This window comes from Narcine bancroftii, chromosome 9 (assembly GCF_036971445.1).
Source record: "Narcine bancroftii isolate sNarBan1 chromosome 9, sNarBan1.hap1, whole genome shotgun sequence".
NCBI classification, from domain to species: domain Eukaryota; kingdom Metazoa; phylum Chordata; class Chondrichthyes; order Torpediniformes; family Narcinidae; genus Narcine; species Narcine bancroftii.
The window spans coordinates 84,032,691-84,053,664 of record NC_091477.1 but is presented as its reverse complement, the minus strand read 5'-3'; the positions used below and the strand labels follow the sequence as shown (position 1 = coordinate 84,053,664).

At 39.8% G+C, this 20,974-nt stretch overlaps 1 protein-coding gene across 1 annotated transcript in view; it reads right to left on the bottom strand.

The window, feature by feature from the left end:
* Positions 1-17,321, bottom strand: part of copb2 (COPI coat complex subunit beta 2) — a 28,384-nt gene extending 11,063 nt beyond the window's left edge. Inside the window, exons 1-14 of the mRNA XM_069896662.1 lie at positions 17,213-17,321; positions 14,214-14,351; positions 10,102-10,188; positions 8,302-8,428; positions 8,060-8,208; positions 7,654-7,800; positions 7,135-7,234; positions 5,679-5,821; positions 4,633-4,832; positions 2,629-2,739; positions 2,456-2,544; positions 1,593-1,699; positions 938-1,081; positions 575-705 (exon numbers count right to left, since the gene is read on the bottom strand). Coding sequence (XP_069752763.1) covers positions 575-705; positions 938-1,081; positions 1,593-1,699; positions 2,456-2,544; positions 2,629-2,739; positions 4,633-4,832; positions 5,679-5,821; positions 7,135-7,234; positions 7,654-7,800; positions 8,060-8,208; positions 8,302-8,428; positions 10,102-10,188; positions 14,214-14,351; positions 17,213-17,215 — 1,676 coding nt within the window. The 5' untranslated portion in view covers positions 17,216-17,321. The remainder of the gene's footprint in view (positions 1-574; positions 706-937; positions 1,082-1,592; positions 1,700-2,455; positions 2,545-2,628; positions 2,740-4,632; positions 4,833-5,678; positions 5,822-7,134; positions 7,235-7,653; positions 7,801-8,059; positions 8,209-8,301; positions 8,429-10,101; positions 10,189-14,213; positions 14,352-17,212) is intronic.
* Positions 17,322-20,974: the final 3,653 nt, after the last annotated feature.

Here is a 20,974-nt window from a genome sequence, read left to right as displayed (position 1 = left end):
CCCCACCCCCCACCCCCCCCCCCCCCCATTGAGAAAGATAAGCATGGAAGACAACCTATTGGAAGATGTCAATGGCAGTGGACTAGTGCGAGACTCAGTCACACTGAAGGATCCACACACACTGCAGGCTGTTAGCAATTTACAGTCAAAGGACTCACACAGGCTGTGGCCTGTTGGAACCAGGTATTGGAATCAGGATTTGAAAGGGTGCTGAAGGCAAGAAGGGCTCCCAAAGGACCTCCAGCACTGAAGGCTTCCTATTATCATGTGTTTGGACCTGGAGTTCGGGCTGCCAATGGTTTGAATATCAGTCTGGGCAGAGGCTGCAGGAGTGCTGAAGGCAAATCCATGGATACTCAGTGTCTCTGAATGGACTCTCTTTTGTTACTCTATTATTGTTAGGGGGAGGCCGGCAATGGTCAAGACGACTCTTAGTTTGCTTTACGGCAGACAAACGTTGAAATATACAACGTTTATTATATTTTTAATGTATTATTACAACAATAAAAGGAACCTTGAATATTTTGTCAAATATATGAATTCCATCCAATTTTAGCAAATCTGTGCCACTCACCTGTCAAGATGGGCAATGGTGACAATTTCTCCACCAACATAGTAATTAAGTCTGTTCACAGAGCTGGTGTAGATAAAACAGTCTCCTACCCATAATCCCGTCTTCACAATTTCCTGAATTTCACCAAGAACCTAGACAAGGTACACCCAAAGAAATAAACAAGTCAATAAGTCATTGAAAGCCTTTTTCGGTATTAAACAGAAGCAAAAAAAAACACATTTCCAGAACAAAAATTTATGCATTAATTGAGACTTCCAGACTCCTGTAACTGGAGCATAGTGTTATTCAAATATATTTTACAGCTCGCAATTTCATTAGTTTTTATTAACTTCCTACTCATTACAGTGAATGGGGCCAATTTACCTCAAAGGCATCTTCAATTCCATCCTCTGTAACTCCTTCATGTGTTTCCTGTGCTGCTGTCACTTTTTCAGTAAGGTATTTCAAAATAAAGAAGGAATCTTCAGTGGCAATGCAAACCAGTTCACCAGAGTCTGACCAGAATATCTGAAAGGAAAACAAAATAACATTGTTAATTAGTGTCAAGACAATATCACTGAAACATGTACTGTCAAATCCAAAGTTTTATTTTGAAAAATGAACAAGTGAAAATAACCAGTCTTGACAAAGATGCCTCAAACTCAAAACACTCACTGTCTGGATGGAGAGAGGCAGTTGGGACTAAATGAATGTCTAGTCATCTGAAAGGATATATACAGTAAAACCCCTGTAATCTGGCACCTATGGGGATTGGTAGATGCAGAATAAGTGAATTTTCTGGCTGGTTGAGAATGGCAAACTAATGGCGAGGCACACCAATTTTAAACTTGCATATTTTTTACTTATTTATTGGTTGCAATTTTTTCTGCTGGTTGCTTAAATTCCAGAAAAGAGGGGTTTTACTGTACTCAGTTTAAAGCCCAAAACAAATCTTAAGTTAATAGAGCTAAACACTGCTCCTAGTTTGGAACAATCTCTCTTGTTGGTCACTAATTGTGGGTTATGATACATCACTTACACATTTGGGCTGTATTTCAATTCTACGTATGAGCTCAGTGGTGTCCCAGTCATAAAATGCTAGGCCACTCATTGACCGAACTCCCAGGAGGAAACCGCCAGAGATGCCTGTGAACAAGAAAAGCTTTGTATTCATCAAATTCAAGGAAAAATGTAATTTGTTGACATTTTTTTGTCTTCAGTTTTCCTCTATTATCCATTTCAGATCCCACATCTTGCCTTAATATACTCCAATTGTTAAATTCTCAGACAACCAACCTACATGACCTGTACTTACCTTGCCCTCTCATACAACCCAAGGGAAAAAATATTTGGTGATTTAATTCTGAGTAATAAAATAGATGTTTTCAATCATTCAGTGCATCCTTCATACAATTTATTTGAATAAATGCAGTTAAAGATTTTCTAAATCTGATCTACGATATATTAATAAGCAGGTTGTCAGTGTGTAAAGATCTTTTCTATATATTTTTTTTTAAAAACATTCAACTATAGTCACCAGGCAAATTATGGATGATGTGCTGTCAGAGCTTCTACCAATATCCAATCAGGATAAAATTTAAAATACACACACAGACCAAGCAAAACCTTTCCATTATTTACCTTCCTAAGAAATCTTCCAGTTGTTCTGAGAAAGTGTTGACATTTACTCATTCTTACACTGGTTGTCCTCAGTAAGAGTTTAAAAAATGTTACATAGATGCTTGTTTTTGGTGGCAGGGTGACCAGGTAAAATAAAATCCATTAGGTGCTCAGAACTAAATGTAGAGCAGATAATTTTCTGCAGGAAATGCAATCTTGATGAAGTATGTCCATCTGTTTCCTTGAACATGAGCAAGAACCATATATACTATAGCTTATTACCTTCTGCTCCAAAATCAGGCTTAAATGATTTCTTTTCTTTGAAATTCTTGAAGATCTTTACTATACTGTTACTTTCCCTGATTGCATATCTGAAAATGAAAGCAAATTGACTAGTCACTCATTTATTTTCTGATGAAAGATTAAAGTCATCTTGTACCCCAAATATTACTTACTCAGAAGAATCATGTGCCCATACAAACTCCTGTGCAGATCCAAAGCTCTTATTTCGCAAAGCCATTGCAGTGTAGATAATGTATTCACCATCACCACAGACCACAACAAATCTAAATTCCAAAATTGAAATTAATTTATGAACACAAATTTCAGACTAAGAAAACTGATTTTTTAAATACCCAACAGATAAAATAACAACTCAAAGAAGTACTTGAAATAACAGGCAACAACTATACACCTCATTTTAAAAATTGCTCAAATCACTTGGCACAGAAGAAATGCAATAACAACAGGAGGAATATTAAATGCCTTCATTTAAAAGAGCAACAATGCCTTATTTTCCCTTAGATTTTGTAACTTATGTTTGCTAGTAAAAGAGATGGGAAAAAAAATCACCAAATGTCATTTCTAAGAGTATTAAAAATATAACTTTCTGATACTGACACAAGGAAAACCCATTTGATAGATAAGATTATTTTAATAATGTCTTAAGGCAGGGGTGTCAAACTCAAATTCACAGAGGGCCAAAATTAAAAACTTGGACTAAGTCATGGGCCAAACTAAATAATTATTGAAAATTTTCAACAACATCTGCATGTTTTCTCTTCTTTCAACGTATGTAATATTAAACTTTTTCTTATTAAAATAAATGTTTAATAATAGTTTTGGTTAAACTCTTTCCAGAAGAAGCATTAACAAATGAGAAATAAAATATTCAATAAATAATATTTCTCTATAGCCTTTAAGCTCCTTTTAAATGTATTTTTTTTCACAAGCCAACAAGTCAAAAAAATAACAACTTGCTTCAATGACAAACAGGTTTATCTTTTATAGTCTGCCTCCCACCTGTCTTGAAAGGTCCTGTTTTCTGTCTTTCATTTGGCCATTTTTCGTACGGGGTTTATTACGCGTGAGTTGGGCGACAGGTCGCAGATGCTAATGAAAGGAAACGGAGGAGGTGGGGGCGATTAGCGGGCTGACGGGCCGGCGCCAACGCATTTGCAAAGCATTCTGGGATTTGTAGTATTAGCTGTGCAAGCGCTATACTGGCGCGGAGGCCAGCGGGCCAGCTCTAATACATATTTGATATGATCTTGCGGGCCAAATATAATTATATCACGGGCCAAATTTGACATGTGTGTCTTAAGGTAAAAGTAACCCCTTTTATATCCGAGTGACACAGTCAAGTGAGATTAAGGCCCAATTCTTAACAAGAAATTACACTATTTAAAATGTCATTAAACCAAGTTAAACATTTCAGTCATGAGTCCCAATTGTTGATTTATGACAAAATAAATATTTGATTGTCTTGGTCAATTTTACATTGTGGAGTTATTTTTAAAAAAACTGAAATATATTAGTCATAAAAACACCAAAATGCAGGAGGAAGTCAGATGGACTTTTCAACATCTATAGGAGACAAAGATGTTTCAGGCCAGAGCCCTTCTTCAGGAAAAGAAGAAGCAGGATTCAATCAATGGGGGAGGTATCAAGACCAACAAAAGGTGTTAATTGGATGTGATAAGAGACTAGGTAGAATTTATCATGTCTGTGCAAAAGGAGATAGGGAATGGAGAAACAAGGGGAGAAGTCGATATTAATGACAACCAGTTGGAGGGTGCCCAGTCAGAAGATGAGGTGTTGTTCCTCCAATTTCCCCCTTGGGACCTACCCCTGCGATCGCAGGAGATGTTCCACTTGTGCCTACACCTCCTCCCTCAGCATCATTCGTGGCCCAAAACTCCTTCGAAGTGAAACAACATTTCACTTGTGAATCTGTAGGAGTCATCTACTGCATCTGGTGCTCTCGTTGTGGTCTCCTCTACATCAAAGAAAATAGATGCAGACTGGGAGATAGCTTTGTTGAGCACCTCGGCTCTGTCTGCCAGAGACCACCCATTTCAATTCTCGATCCCATTTCCTTGCCAACATATCTGTCCATGGTCTCAAACTGCCAGACTGAGATCACCCATATATATAATTTTTTTTATATATCATTATACCTTCCATTTGGATTGTGTTGAATTGATTGTGGATAGATCTCACAGCTTCCCATGTCTTTCACAGCCAAAGGTAGTCTTTCACCATCTTTTATCTCAGTATCACCCATTGCTTTCAGATTAGCCTGTTGGACTTCAGAATGCTTAGCCCAAATAATTTTACCACTGGCATCCATGGACATTGCTGGTTCTTCTCGACCAAGCTAAAAGGAATTGTGAAAATGCTGTTATATGTAAACTTTCCCTTTACATTTAAACGCAAAGAAGCAATTTGTACATAAATGGTTAAAATGTTCTTTAATTAAAATGCTAATATTCCAATATCAGTATTTTTGTGGCTGAAGAACAAAAATCTGAACAATAAATTAGGATGGGACAGTTTCCACTAATGTCTGGGGTTCAAATCTAGACCAAGTAGGAAAAAAAAACTTTTTTTTGTGGTTGGATGGAGTTCATAAAATAAAATTCAATAGCCTCATGACATGTCATTGAATCTTACAACATGGAATCAAGCCCATAATACTTGCTTGTCCACGTAAACTACACGTCCCTCTGCTTTACTCAAACACCCACATAAGGCCCATACCCCTCCAATCCATGTACTTATCTAATTGTTGCTCAAAGGAAGCTAATGTAGGCACCCTACCACTTTGGAAGTTTGTTCCATATGCCCACCATCCTTAAAGAAGAACTACCACCTCACATCTATTCTAAATCCCACTCCCCTCACCTAATATTTATGTCCTCTTATTTTAGATTTTCACATTCTGTGGAACAGTCCATCACTATTCACTTTATCTAGGCTGCCCAAGATTCTCTAGGCTTCAATAAAATCCCCTCTCTACCTCCTGAAAATGTATCTGGTGCATAGTCTAGTTTACCATCCAGAACATAGAATGGTCAAGGCAATGACAAAATTTCATCCAGAAGCAGCAGTTTGATATTTCAAAGCTGGTGAAGAAACCAAGTTCAACTATTAGCAAAACAAATATTAGCACTTCTACTTTGTAGATTATTGTCATAAAACAAATCTATTTTAGCTCATATACCTTAATAATGATGCTGCCTTCATCATAGCCAAGTGCCACATTATTGGAACCCCTCAGACTTGCCACACACCAGACTCGTTCCATCCCATAATTCAGTGTACTCTCCAGTCGATAAGTACTTGAATGCCAGATACGTACAGTACCTTTAAAAACCAAGTGCAATTGTTCTATTATATTTTTCAAATTATTTATTCAAATCTTGAACTATAAACCCACTTTCTCTTTTTAATAGAATTCACATTGACCTTAATATAAATTTGCCTTCTGCATGTCATACCTGGGAATCAAGTGTTAATATGAGTTTACTGTTTAATTCACAAATACATTGCACAGATGCTCCAAAATTCTTAATTGCTAGCCAAATACAAATGTAAAGTACACCAACTACAATAACAAAAATTAAATGATTAACGACAGTAAAAGATACAAGTATCAAAGGATAGATAAATAAATATCCACAGTTGCAGTTAGTGCAAGAAAGGTACATTTCAGTAGCGTAGATAGGTGGTGGCAGAGTATTTTATGGTTAGAGTCATACAGGTATGAAATCTTTTATCCAAAATCCTGAAAATCAAAAACCAAACATTTTTTCCATGGATGTTGTCTGCACACCAAATCTCACATTTGGCATCATACATGACCAGACGTGACTCACACTCAACTCACGCTTGAATATCCCATGTCAGTAATTAGTGAAACCCTAGGGAATCCTTACTTTATAGGTGCCAGTGGAAAAAAAAGTCCAGCGCCTCTGATTCACTGTATACGGTTGCCCGATTCGTTGTTTATCTTACTTCATTTACTACCCCCCACACTCCCGTCATGGGGCGGCCGGTGGGGCAATTACAGGGCGGCAGGTGGGGCTGTCAAAACCTCCCCCGTGCCACCGCCGCAACCCCCCCACCCGTCCAGAGACCCTTCTAGTTGGAGTGCGTCTTTGTTTTGCGTGAATCTGAAATCAGCGCAATTACTTAATGTATCACCGTTACTATTATCCGAAAAATTCCAAATTCTGAAAAGCGTCTGGTCCCAAGGGTTTTGGATAAAAGTTTCTGTACCTGTACTAACTAGTGGATTAATAAGGACCATGCAAAATAGTATCCAAGTGGCCTTGAAGGGAGAGTCTGAAACAGGGCTCTTGTGAGCTTGAAACAGATGCACAAAATAGAGCCCTTGTGAGCCTGAAAGGAGTATATGAAACAAAAGGGAGTGAAGGAAACCAAACCCAATGAACGAGATACAGAAACATCAGGGTTTCTATATCATCGGCTCAAAACAAAATTGCTACTGAAATAGCCCACGTTTTATGTATAGATAGAAAAAACTTTTCTTCCCCTTTGTGAGGAGTTCTCAGTATCTTAAGATAATTGGTTTTACAAATATGGTTTGAAGGCAAAATGATGCAAATCTGGGACATTTTGTTTAATTTCATATCAATTACAAACATCATACTCACCATCCTCTGATCCAGTGATGATAATTGGAAGCTCAGGATGGAAACTGACACAAGATACATTCTGTGCATGGCCTTCCAGTGTCTGAACACAGGTCTTATTCTAAAGACAACAGTCTTATTTCAGTTGTCATACATTTGTCATTGAGCATTTCAGTTCTAAAACAATTCAGGTTAACTGAATCAATACATTAGGCAATGCATTCCTTGAAGGTGACAAGGTTCAATGGACTGTGCAACCACGTGCACAAACACAAACCGTGCTAATTCAAAGTTGGTTTATCGCTTTACCTTGTTTCAGGAGATTACTTACTGCAGACTCAGTGCTTTTATCATTTTTTGGCTCAATTAGTAAGATGTTTCATCCTCTGACCAAATGAAAATTTAATACAAGTTTGGCTATGTTATTATAAAATTTTCAAAAGTTGTAGAATCAAACAGTTGCTTCGAGTATAATTCAGTATCTTAGCACAATAAGCTTCATGATCACAGTTAACAACTCACCAATTGATTTATATTTACCTGGTAGTCCCAGATTTTAACAAGGCGGTCATCAGCTCCAGAAATTAAGTATGGCTTATCACCACCACTGTAGTAGTCAATACAGTTCACACCTTTCTCATGGCCCTCCAAGGTGAAGTTCGGGGAGGAAGAACCAAGCTGCCACACCTGGATTAATATGTTAAGAAGTTACTTAACCTGGAAGATTGTTATAAAAATAAAATAGAAACTCTGTTTCAGAATAAAATGTGCAATCATACTTCAATGTCATATGGCCATCTATAATTGTTATTTTTAAGAAAAAGATACATTTTTAATACTTTCAAGATATTAGTTCACACTTTCATCACAATTTTAACTATAATATGAAGGTTTCAGCTAATCCTTTCAAATAGCTTTGCACTACTTTTCAACTTTGTCCACGTACCTTAATTGTCCTATCTAACGATGCACTTGCAAATTGGTTGTTATCCTTTGGATTGATAACAATCTGCATAACATAATGGGTGTGCCCTTCAAAAACTTGGCTGCATGTCCATTTCTTCTCCCAGTCCCACAGCTTGATGAGCATGTCATCTAAAGAGGAGTACATTAATAAATCCAGCTACATTCTCATTTTAACAGAAAAAAAATGTTGTCTCATGTTCATTTGAAATAATGAACACTCACCACTGCTGGTCAAAATATAAGGCTGAGTTGGGTGAACAGCAATGCAACGGATGTAATCTGAATGAGCTTCAAACATGTGAACTCGCTCTAGTGTGTTGTAGTTGAAAACACGGATTTGCATGTCATCCTAAATCACAGGAGAACAAATACAATGCAATTTTTTGAAAAAAAAGTCATTAGCTTCAAATGAAGTTGGGCTTCATTTGATTTTAAATATTGCTGATAATTTAAGAGTTACAAATTTCTGAATTCCTGTCTCAAAATTATGTTTAATCAGTTAAAAAGATGCAATAAATCAGGTGCTTTATTTTCAAGGTAGTCTTCCTCCTCTCATTTCATAAGCATGTGGAGGGACACCAGTGTTTAGATTTTCATTCTGCATTACATAACTGTAAATTGCACAAATTGTAGTGTGGAATTGGATATTAGCTTTGACAATAAAATTCTCATCAAATTGATCTATATATAATATAATCTGTCTTTGTAGAAACTTCAAGACTGCTAGTTATAATATTTTTAATTAATAATTAATTTCCATATTTCTATACTCCTTTTCCAGTTCCAATTTGAACTCATATGCACATCCATTCTTTGCCAAATATATTAGAAGATTGCTTCAACTAAAAGTCTCTTTGTTCCGAATCTTCTATAATAAAAGGTTAATATGATCTATTTAATACCCACACCAACAGCAGTCATTACCTTGATTTAACAATTATGTCATCTGCAGGATGCTATGTTGCTACACAAACAGAATATGCAATAAATATAATCACCAAAGTATCATGAGTCTTCATCACTATTTCCTTCCTGACATGGCAACCACCTCTAAGGTTTCCAAGCAATTTCTTTTTTTATTCATTCAAAGGATGTGGACTGAGCCAAAATTTCTAATTGCCCCTGAAAAGGAGGGGTGAGCTGGAATACATTCATCAAATTTTGAAATAAATCTGTAAATTTAGCTACATTCTAAAATCACTGCAAGATAAACTTTCAGAAAAGATTCAATTGTCTACTGTTAGCTTGAATAACACGTTAAGTTGTTTTGAGCAAAGTTTCATCTTCAAATTATTTTTTTTAGAATTTGTTTTCTTCATGAATCCAGTTTTGATTAAAAAAAATGCCCTTTCATATGGAGATACTGACATTTTATTGGTTCCACAGTTGTCAGTACCTTCAAGAACCTTCAAACCGTAACCACTCAAATGTGAACTGGAGATGATACCAGAGCTATGTTTTAAGCTATCTGACAAATCCTCGGGATATGCCGCTCAGTTGTTTTTTTTTGTTGTTTCTTTTTATTATTTTGTTTTTAGTAGTGGGTTATAATTAGTTATGACTTAATATAATTATTTCTTTATCTTTGTTTTCTTGTTTGGAGAATTATTTCTATTAAGTCATATTTTCACTCTTTGGAATTTATATGATACTTATACCACAGACTTGGGACATACCATTTTAATTGTGTTATTTATATTCTCCTTATGCTGTGTATATTATGAAATGTTAATTAAAAAAATTGAAAAAGAAATAGATGGCCTATCATACTGGCATTGTCTCCTCAACCGTTGCTCAAGCACATCCACTTCCACAATAGTTTCTGGACAGCAACAGGAAATGTTCTCCATATTTATTTTGCCCCTTATCTGAATATCTTGAGGCAAACATACATTTCCCATCACTGCCTGATCAATTATGCTTATTTAACTCAACAAAGGCCCAAGTTACACCATTACCTTGCGCTCTACTCTGATATTTGTTATAAGCAAAAACATGGAGCAAGATATCAAAGCTACTTACAGCTCCGGTGATGACCCAGTTCTTACGGGCTACAAACTTGGAAGCTCTTACAGGCAGATCACACACCTCAAATGTCTTCACTAGAGTCTGAAAAAGCATAGAGTATAAATAAAAGTGTAACCCACTCTCATTAGAAAATGTCATGTGATTCATTCACCTTGAAACCCATACACGATGTTTGCATTATACAGATTCTCTATAACTATGTCAGAGCTCATCAGATAATGATGCCATTATTGATATATGAATATTCAAGTGATAAATTCATTTGACTTTTTTTAAATTTGGTAAAAAAAATCTTGCATCAGAAAGGATCTCTGAGTCTCTCTTGCCCCAATGACACAATCTACTGGGATTATTGTTTGAAGAGAGCTCACAAAATCATGGAGAACCCCCCCCACACATACCATCTTTCAGAGCCAGAACCACCAGGCTGAGAAACAGCTTCTTCCCAGGGGTAGTAAGACTGCTGAATGACTGAAATAAATAACTCATACAAACCCACCTGAACACACCTATCTATTAAACAATATTTATTAATTTTATATTTGTATAATATACATTGCATATGTATTGTCTGTATGTGTGTTATATTTGGATGTGTGCTTGAATGTTTTTGCACCAAGGACCAGAGAATACTGTTTTGTCACGTTGTACAGGTACACGATCCTTTATCCAGACATTTAAAATCCGGAAAGCTCCAAAATCCGGCAAGTGGGGAGAGAGGCGGCAGCGCGAGTCGGGCGGGCGGGGGAGACCGGCAGCGCGAGTCGGGCGGGCGGGGGAGACCGGCAGCGCGAGTCGGGCGGGCGGGGGAGACCGGCAGCGCGAGTCGGGCGGGCGGGGGAGTCCGGCAGCGCGAGTCGGGCGGGCGGGGGAGACCGGCAGCGCGAGTCGGGCGGGCGGGGGAGACCGGCAGCGCGAGTCGGGCGGGCGGGGGAGACCGGCAGCGCGAGTCGGGCGGGCGGGGGAGACCGGCAGCGCGAGTCGGGCGGGCGGGGGAGACCGGCAGCGCGAGTCGGGCGGGCGGGGGAGACCGGCAGCGCGAGTCGGGCGGGCGGGGGAGACCGGCAGCGCGAGTCGGGCGGGCGGGGGAGACCGGCAGCGCGAGTCGGGCGGGCGGGGGAGACCGGCATCGCGAGTCGGGCGGGCGGGGGAGACCGGCATCGCGAGTCGGGCGGGCGGGGGAGACCGGCAGCGCGAGTCGGGCGGGGGAGACCGGCAGCGCGAGTCGGGCGAGTGAGGGGGGGGAGATGGCAGGGCGACTGGAAGGGGGTGGGGGTGGACACGGCAGCACAATTCGGGTGGGCTTAAATCTGGCCTTCCGAAATCCGGAAAAATCTGAAATTCAGAACACACTGTCCCCCAAGGGTTCTGGATAAAGAATCCCTGTACTTGCACAATTAAATAATAATAAATCTGAACTTGAATCATTCTGCAATCTATGATAGTCTGACTTGCAAATCAGAGATGGATGTCTGACATGCAGGCATCATATTAAAAGCAATATTTGCTATAGTGCAATAGATTGCTCAGTGTTGCCCTATCAAATGCCACTGTTAAAGTAGATATTATTTGAGCTATTTGGTGGGCCTGTTTCTTGCTCAACATCTAATTGAATTTGTACTTTTTCTTGAGTGGAGGTAAATTTTCATTGAAGATTTATCATCATAAAGAGCACATGTTATTAATCAGCAACATCACATATAAAGAAGTTTCGTTTGAGACTTTGAACAGTGCGGTTAAGAACATTAATTATTTATGAAGGATTTGAGCTAACACTGAAACAACCACAAGCTGCACATAAAATATTTCTCAAAGGTATTTATACATATCTCTCACAAGAATAAAGTTTAGCAGTTTTCAGCAAAAAGAGATTATTTAGGGGAAGAATAAAATGAAAGAAAATGATAACAGCAACGAGAAGTTATTCGATCTTTGTAGCATGATCATACATTTCTGACACAGGAAATCAATTCGAAGAGATGCCTTGCATCCAAGAATGCTTTATGATGACTGAACAGTCAATCTAATGAAACAGTTTTCGTAGGCAGAACTCAAGGAAAGAAAAGAGCAAAGAAAGAATAATTTAACTTGAAAAATCTCACAATGTATAACAGAGATTGGAATGTGTGCGCAAAGTTTACCTGGAATGTCAGAAACAGAAAAAAATTATATCCTTGAAATGCTTAACAGAGGGAACGATAACCCATCTAGATGAAATAACTTTCTTCATCTGAGAGGCAGCAAAGTGTCAACCATGGTTTGGACTACAGCTCAACTTTCAATACCATTATTCTCTCAGTCTGGTCAACAAGCTCCCAACCCTGGTCCTCTGCAGCCCCTCTGCAACTGGACTTCCTCATCGGAAGACCACAGTCAGTTTGAATTGGAAATGTCTGTTCCTCACTGACTATCAGCACAGGCACATCTCAAGGATGCTTGCTGATCCAACTGCTATACTCACTCTACACTCAAATCTACAAATTTGCCGATAACACCACGACTGTTGGCAGAATCACAAATGGCAATGAGGATACGTACAGGAGGGAGATGGATCAACTAGTTAAATGGTGTCACACCAACAACCTTGTATTCAGCTTTAGCAAAACGAAGGAGATAATGGTGAGCTTTAGGAGATGTCAGGAGAACATGAACCAGTCCTTGTCAAGGGCTCAGCAGTGGAGAGGATCAAGATCTTCAAATTACTTGGTGTCAACATCTCCACGGATCTGTCCTGGAGCTTTCATGTTGAGGTTATCACAAAAAAGGCGTGAGGAGTTTGAGGAGAGATGGTATGTCACGAAAGAGTCTCAAAAGCTTCCTCAGGTGTTCCATGGAGAGCATTTTGGCTGGTTGCTTCACTGTCTGCTACGGAGGTGCAAATGTTCAGGACAAGAAAAAACTTGAGAGCTGTTAACTCGGCCTGTGACATCACAGGCACCAGTCTTCACTCCATCGAGGACATCTACAAGAGGTGGTGTTTTAAGAAAGCAGCCTCTATTCCCAAGGACCCCCACACCCCAGACCATGCCCTTTTCACTCTGATACCATCAGGAAAAAGATACAGGAGCCTGAAGACGAGCAGTCAGGGCATAAGGACAGTTTTTTTCCCTTTGCCGTCAGATTCCTGAATGAACAATGAACTAAACAATGCCTGACTTTGACTTTTTCTTGCACTATTTTTATTTGTAAGGTGACACAGTGACGCTGCTTCAAAACAATGAATTTCGTAACATGTTCATGACAATAAATTCTGATTCTGAACATGTTTTAGAAATGTTCACAACATGCAACAAAATGTAATATTTTAGAGCATTTAGTGATAACAGTAAATATCTGACCAATTTTACTGATTGATGAAAGGCTGTAAAGCAGAGGAGCTGTTGTAGAGACAATGCATCTTTGTAACTTCTCCAGTGAACCACATACAGAACAACTCCAATTATCTGAAATCCGATTCTCCGAAATCCTCAGTTAGACGAATTCTTCTTTTAAATTTCAGATAAATGAGGATATCTGAATTCCTCATTTATCCAAAAATTTTTTTGGAGCCAAACTGGGAATGTTGGGCTCCTGGCAGCAGCAGTAGCAGACCTCGGGCCCCCAGCGGCAGCGGGGACCTCAATCTTCCAGACAGGAGCAGGATCCTTGGGCTCCCAGCATGAGCGGAGACTCGGGAGATGTCGATGATCAGTGGTGGCCAACATTTGTTTTTGGTGAGAAATAAACATTATTTTAATGCTTAAAAATCCTTACCTTTTTGTTTGTTGTTGTTTAAACACTGTTACAGATGATTTTCTGTTGTTACTGGGTTGTATTTTTAAAAAATGACTGGTTCTCCGAAAAATAAATGATCTGAAATGGGCCTGGTTCCAACCATTTTGGATAATTAGAGTTGCACTGGACTTGCAGAAATCTTGTTGCTGTCAAACTTCTAACTGTGAACACTAAAAATTTTGCTATCACTGTAACTGCAAAATCCAGGTCAAATGTATGTTAAAGTAATTTCAGGAAATTCTTCCAGTGAGGTGGGATGACATGGAAAAAAAAAAGTGGGATTATTGGCATTCAATAATAATTAAAACATCAAAGAGGTTAAAAGTTTATACCTGAGACTGATGGTTCCACACGCAGACACTGCCATTGTAAAGACTGGCCAACATCCATGGCTCAGTCGGGTGCAAATCCACACTTTTCACTCGGTCTGACCGAGCGGTTAGTTTACGCTTAATGTCTAATCTCAAAGGCTACAAAAATAAAGATAAAATAAAGATAAAAGACATTGCACAATTTTTAAAGGGTATACAAATTAATCATACAACAATGTAATTAAGCAAAAAATCTGCCATACTGAAAAAGTAATTTCACTTTTGACCAAGTCAACCTCCAATATTTTGAATTAATCGCAACACCTACATAATGCAAATAATTTTTTTGCATCTAATAACAAAGATAATTTTTGATTTTATTAAATGTTCTTTCCAAAATTATTTGAATTTGCAGATGGAATTATTTGCTCTGCTCAAGTAATAATGTTTATGGAAACCTTTTAAACTTTTCTTTAAAACTGTATTTTATCTTCAAAAATTTCAGCTTTCAGGCATTTAAGGCCCATTTACTCTGCAGGTTTACATCTCATGGAGGATAAAAAAAAGTTCACTATCATGGCCTTCCAATATTATAGTCCAGCATCTGTGGTCACTGGAAAGAAAGATTTAATGGACTAAAATATTAATATTTTCACTGTTTATCCTTCCACAAAAAGCAGACTCTTTTGTTATAAAACTTTGTACAATAAATCCCATGGTCACATCTTTGCTGCCACAAGACTATAGAGCAGAGGTTGCAACCTGTGATGGAACAATCCCTGCCTCTGCTGTACTGTCATTGACCACATACACATCAGACATCCATTTTCTTCAGCACAACTCTGTCCTCTATCATGCCCAGCACACTTGGTCCATCCCCACATCAACATCCATGTCTTAAAAAAATTCCCCAGCCTCCATGCATTGAAGGAATAAAACAATGGAGGGTTCAACAACAAAAAAACTTCAAACTCCAACAAGTCTAACCAAGATAACCATGGTTTTCTGGGGCTCCATGCACCAGCATTCTGAGTCTCTCCACCTGCTGGTGCCCTTTCACCAGAAATCCTAATGATGTGTGCAAGGGATCATTGAAACTGGGAGCGCTTTTCATGGTCAGCAGAGATTTTCCATGAGAAATTTGAAAGATATGATGATATTTTAACATAACAAACTTAAAAAAAAATTAAATGGAATCAGATAAATTCAAAAAGTGTGGTTCAGTCCAAAATTACTAATAAACACATCTAAATTTAAACCTGAATTGAAATTATTTGTAAGTCTCAAGGCATGCTATGATTACAACTTCTAGATGTCAATAAGATGACTTCAGGAATAAGGGAAGAGACCACATCAATATTCTGTGCCCCTGTTTCTCATAAATATTCTTTATTGAGGACAGGCATCAGTTGATAATTGACAGAAGGTGATTATCAGGAGGTGTTTCCCATGAGATATCTGGAGTCAACAATAAAGACTCCAACAGTTAGCAAACCGTTCAAATACATCTGTCCTGCAGGTGGGCAAGACAGATGCAGGAATCTGGCATGTTGCAAGGTATGATTCTGTATGACTACACGCCCAACCTGTCAGAAAGCTCTTCCAACTTGAGAGAACTTTCCTGAGATGTTTGTGAGGAGGAATTTACAAGGATGACAAGGCAGTGAGTGACTTTGCCCCAAATGAATTCAGTGTCTCAGGCTATTAAATGGTCCATTGGGTATTAATCTTTCTCTATTTCAATTCAGCAATCATTGTAGATGTGGAAGGTCATTTCAGAGGATATTTAAGAATTATCCACTGGAGTGGGTCTAGAATCACATTTGCCCAGATTATTAATTGGGTGTATATTCCACAACTGCTATTGTGGTACCTGAAGTCAGTTCTCAGCATTGTCAGGATTCCAAGTTCGTTAATGTAACTGTTGCATCACTACTATAAACATAATTTACAGAATCCAGAGTAATCCTGGACTTGGTCTGCCCTTTTTTATGTACGTGAAAGAAATCTATTTTCATGTCTATGGGAATTATACCTAGTGTCCTCGGCATGAGTCCTTCCAATGAACATCACTAAAAATAATGGGTTACTTCACTGCTCTTAAACATAAAAAAATTCTTACAAAATTTAGAACATTTTAAAAGTAACTATTTTGGAAGATTGGCTGTTTGAATTGTGCCAAATTTGTGAAGAGCCCTACATAAATGTAGTAACAGTAGAGAATACTGAAAACACTTCTGTCAAACACAAGTTTATTCTCTTTCCCTCTAAATACCACGTTCATAAAAAAAACTGAACAAACAGCATCCATGATGTGATGTCCTGGTTAAAGCACATAATTCCCAGATAGAGTATTTAATCAAACACATTTGAACAGACAGATTGATTCATGCCAGCTGATAGCTTGAACATAGAACATTTTAGCACAATTCAGGCTCCTCAGACCCTGATGTTGTGCCCATCCATATATTCCTATCAAAAAGAAAACTAAACCCTTCCTGCCATTTATCTTTCATCCATGTACCTGTCTAGGCGTCTCTTAAATGCCCCTAACATTTTAGCCTCCACCAACATCTGTGGAAAGACATTCCAGGTAGAATACTTAGAGCTGGAGATTTAAATTTCACAGTGAAAGTAACTCTATAAGGGGCTGAAAGGGACATGTAAACAAACATCCCCCCCCCCCCCCTGAAATTGTCCTGAACAGGTTTTTAACAGCATGACACCTCACAGAAGATTCTTTAATGAACAATGCAGCTGGTTGATGCAACTCTTCAGTATGCAACCTAGAACATGCCCCAACATTCACTGGAGGCTCTACTGGATGCTCCTTATCCCGGCCACTCTCAACCTCCCTTTGAACACAGGCCTCAGCAGACAGCCCAGGAGCCAGCTGACCTGAGCAACGGGCGGGAGCCCGGAGAGCAGCAGTCACACCATCGCCTCTCTCCAGGCTCCGGCCTTTCCACGGAGAATCCCAACCGTCCTCCCCTCGCCCCTGTCACCAACCCCATACGCACCATCTCCTCCGCTTCTGAACCGCTCCGGCCAGTCGATCTCTGACGTGGAGCTTCCTCCTCTGCCACGAAAGGCGAGGCTTCGGCGAACTCGCGAGAGTTGTCGTGATTCCGACTCCAGGAATACTGCCCCCTGCAGGCCTGGCGCCCACATTGTCGCCCACAGCTCAAGCTCAGCGTCCACATCGCAGAGGGAGCGCCCACTGCAGGCTCGGTGCCCACGCTGCAGAGAGAGCGTACACTGCAGAGTGAGCGCCCACTGCAGGTACAGCTCCCACACTGCAGGTTCAGCACCCACACTACTAAGTGAGCGCCCACTGCAGGTATAGCCCCCACACTGCAGACACATCACCCACACTGCAGCCACAGTTCCCACAGTGCAAGCTCAGCACCCACACTGCAGACACATCACCCACACTGCACACACAGCTCTCACACTGCAGGCTCAGCGTCCACATTGCGGAGGGAGCTCTTACTCAGTGTTGTGTATTTTTTCCTTAAAAATACACTTGCACAAGGAGAAGGGTTGTTCCTTGTTCATTCTTGGTTCCTCACGGCCCCACAATACAATGCTGTTATGTGATGTCATGCACCTGTGTTTACTCACCACACTCCAGGCCTGCGGTTGCCTACAATTTGCTCATAACTCATTGATGGGCTCAAGCCTAAAACATTGGTGATTTATCTTTGCTATCCAGCTGCGCTGGATGGGTCACATCTCCAGAATGGAGGACCATCGCCTTCCCAAGATCGTGTTATATGGCGAGCTCTCCACTGGCCACCGTGACAGAGGTGCACCAAAGAAAAGGTACAAGGACTGCCTAAAGAAATCTCTTGGTGCCTGCCACATTGACCACCGCCAGTGGGCTGATATCGCCTCAAACCGTGCATCTTGGCGCCTCACAGTTTGGCGGGCAGCAACCTCCTTTGAAGAAGACCGCAGAGCCAACCTCACTGACAAAAGGCAAAGGAGGAAAAACCCAACACCCAACCCCAACCAACCAATTTTCCCCTGCAGCCGCTGCAACCGTGTCTGCCTGTCCCGCATCGGACTCGTCAGCCACAAACGAGCCTGCAGCTGACGTGGACTTTTTACCCCCTCCATAAATCTTCGTCTGCGAAGCCAAGCCAAAGAGACTTTATACTGTTTCTTTTTGGCTTGGCTTCGCGGACGAAGATTTATGGAGGGGGTAAAAGTCCACGTCAGCTGCAGGCTCGTTTGTGGCTGACGAGTCCGATGCGGGACAGGCAGACACGGTTGCAGCGGCTGCAGGGGAAAATTGGTTGGTTGGGGTTGGGTTACTCTGTTTGACCTGCCGAGTTTGTCCAACTTCATGTTTTTACTTCAACCACGGTGCTTGCAGACTTTCATGTTTTACATACCTTTCTGGTCTACTTACACTGCCATTCATATCCTTTGTCAACCCTTCACTTATCCTGGCTCTTCACCCGACATCTCTTAACTTTCAACATCCCATTCTATCAGGCATGTTCATCAATAAAACTTCATGAAAACGACATGCCTCCTCATCAACAGAAGGTATACTCATTGCCGTAAAGTGATTTTAGCACTGTTTCTAATCTTTGTATTGTGTTTTGTTTTACCTGTTGCCAGTGCCTGGAGAAAGACATAGAGCAGGAAAGCAGGAAGAAGGAGGGAGAGGAGGAGGATGAACCGTGTCTTCAATATGGGAATCATAGGTGTCTGGGTCTTAATGGAATCAAGGGATTAGTGAAAGGTGGTGTCATTGAGGAAAATGATCAGCCATCACTGAATGGCAGAACAGGGGCACAGGGTTGATGGCCTACTACTGTGTCCTGCATTTGTTTGTTTGTAACATGAATGATCTTGCAGATGGTAACCACATTTCTCCAAATTACAATGCTATTTGACTTTGTGCTGCAAAGAACATTTTACATTCATTAAATGATTTCACTTCAAGAATCTATTAGTTATTCCAAAGTTCCATGAAGGAGAACGGATGCAATGTGAGTTCCCAAATGTACTCCCTTTGGAATTGCTTTTCTATTTTTGCTGCTTGTGTAAATAGGGACCTTCTCCAGTACATGCATTTATCGTTGAGATAGTAACCTTTCTTTTTTAGGCTCTGTTGATCCTGGACTGTAAGTCCAAAGAAAATTAGCATTAGCTAGTGCTTTTAAGCTGAACTGAGTTCAAATGATTTTTGAGGACGTCTTGAAATATAAGTGTGTACAAGATATAATGTAAGCATGTGTGAGCATTGCTGTGTATATTTGGGTTGAGTAATCCCAAGGAAAATGATGGTGGGGAATATAACTTGTCACTTCTTTTGATGTTCAACACTCCTTTAGTATTCCACTGAAGTGTTAACCTGGGTTTACACTTTCAAGCTTCCAGAGTGGAAAATAAAATCGCAACTTCCCAATTCAGAGGTTTGAGTGCTGAAGTAGATGAGAGATATGAACCTACTACCAGAAATCAGGTGAAGTGTCGCACCAAAATGGAGATAAAGATCATGGGAAGAGACACTACTGAAGTACCCACTGCAGTAATCCTCGTCATTTTTCAAAAATATATCTTTGTTAGAACAGAGTCTGCAAATCTCCATTAAGTTTTGGAGTGTTCTCTTGTGAGCCAAATACATTCAGTGATGGTTACACCCATGAGGTGCATGAGTGAATCAGGAAAGTGTCAGTTAGCAATGAGGGAGCTTTTGTGATTGATTGATTCCATCTGGAAATTGATTCTGGGCTGCATCTCATTGAAAAAAATAAGGCACTGCATACAATTCCTCATGCAACATTTCAAATTCTATGTGGAGTAATTCCAGAAAGTTTCATGAAATGATCACTGACCTTGATTTGTCACACCCAAGTGAAGGGTACACTAACCTCGTCAGTAATATTAGAAGTTTGTCTAACTTCATTATTTGGAAAAATTCACTGTGCAAGTTTTGAGCATCAGAGAAGGTGGCCAAGAAATTCTATCATGTGGCCTGATGATTGTTAATAAAATTCAATTGTGTCAATCACACCATCAGATTGCAAACATAATCGTACTTTTGGCATGGCAATATTCTACTTCCAGTATTTGGATGTTGCACTTAAACCCAACAAAGCTTATACCCAACAAATTACATCAGTTCTTGAAACTGTAGGGTGCAGATAATTCCTGGAAATAGTACCATCTTTGCCAGCAAACCTGCCAGCCAGAAATCCTGATGGTCTGGCATCTCAAATATGAACAGATGGACAGGAGCATGCAGGGGCTGGCATTAAGGTCTGGAGCAAAAACTCATCAGCTCAGTAAAAAATTCATGATTTTACCATGTAACCTGTAAAGTAAAAATGTGTTTGGGTATAAATCAGTTGTTTTCAAAGTGCCCTCCTAAACTCACATTCTACCTTAAGTAATCCCTAATCATACATAATTGACTCATTATGTGCACGGTTTCATAACTCCAAAGGAAGTGGGCCAATGACAATTTTTCTCAAGCAAAATATTTGATGTCAATCCTTCACAATGTAAACCTTTATTTTAAATTCCTGGAAACATTGGATTTAATCTACCTGGCAATTATCATTGCACCTTTGTTGCACCCTTCAAGAAGGACACCTATTGCATGGAGGCTGGTGTAGAAACTTCATTCTCTGTGGCCCACAGTTCATCAGTGAGCCTGAAATTCTGGGTTCCCTTCCAGTCACCCAGTAGCATTTGAACCCTTTTCAAGATTCAAAGGACTTGTCCACATGAATGAAGGCCTGGGTTTTCTCACAAACACA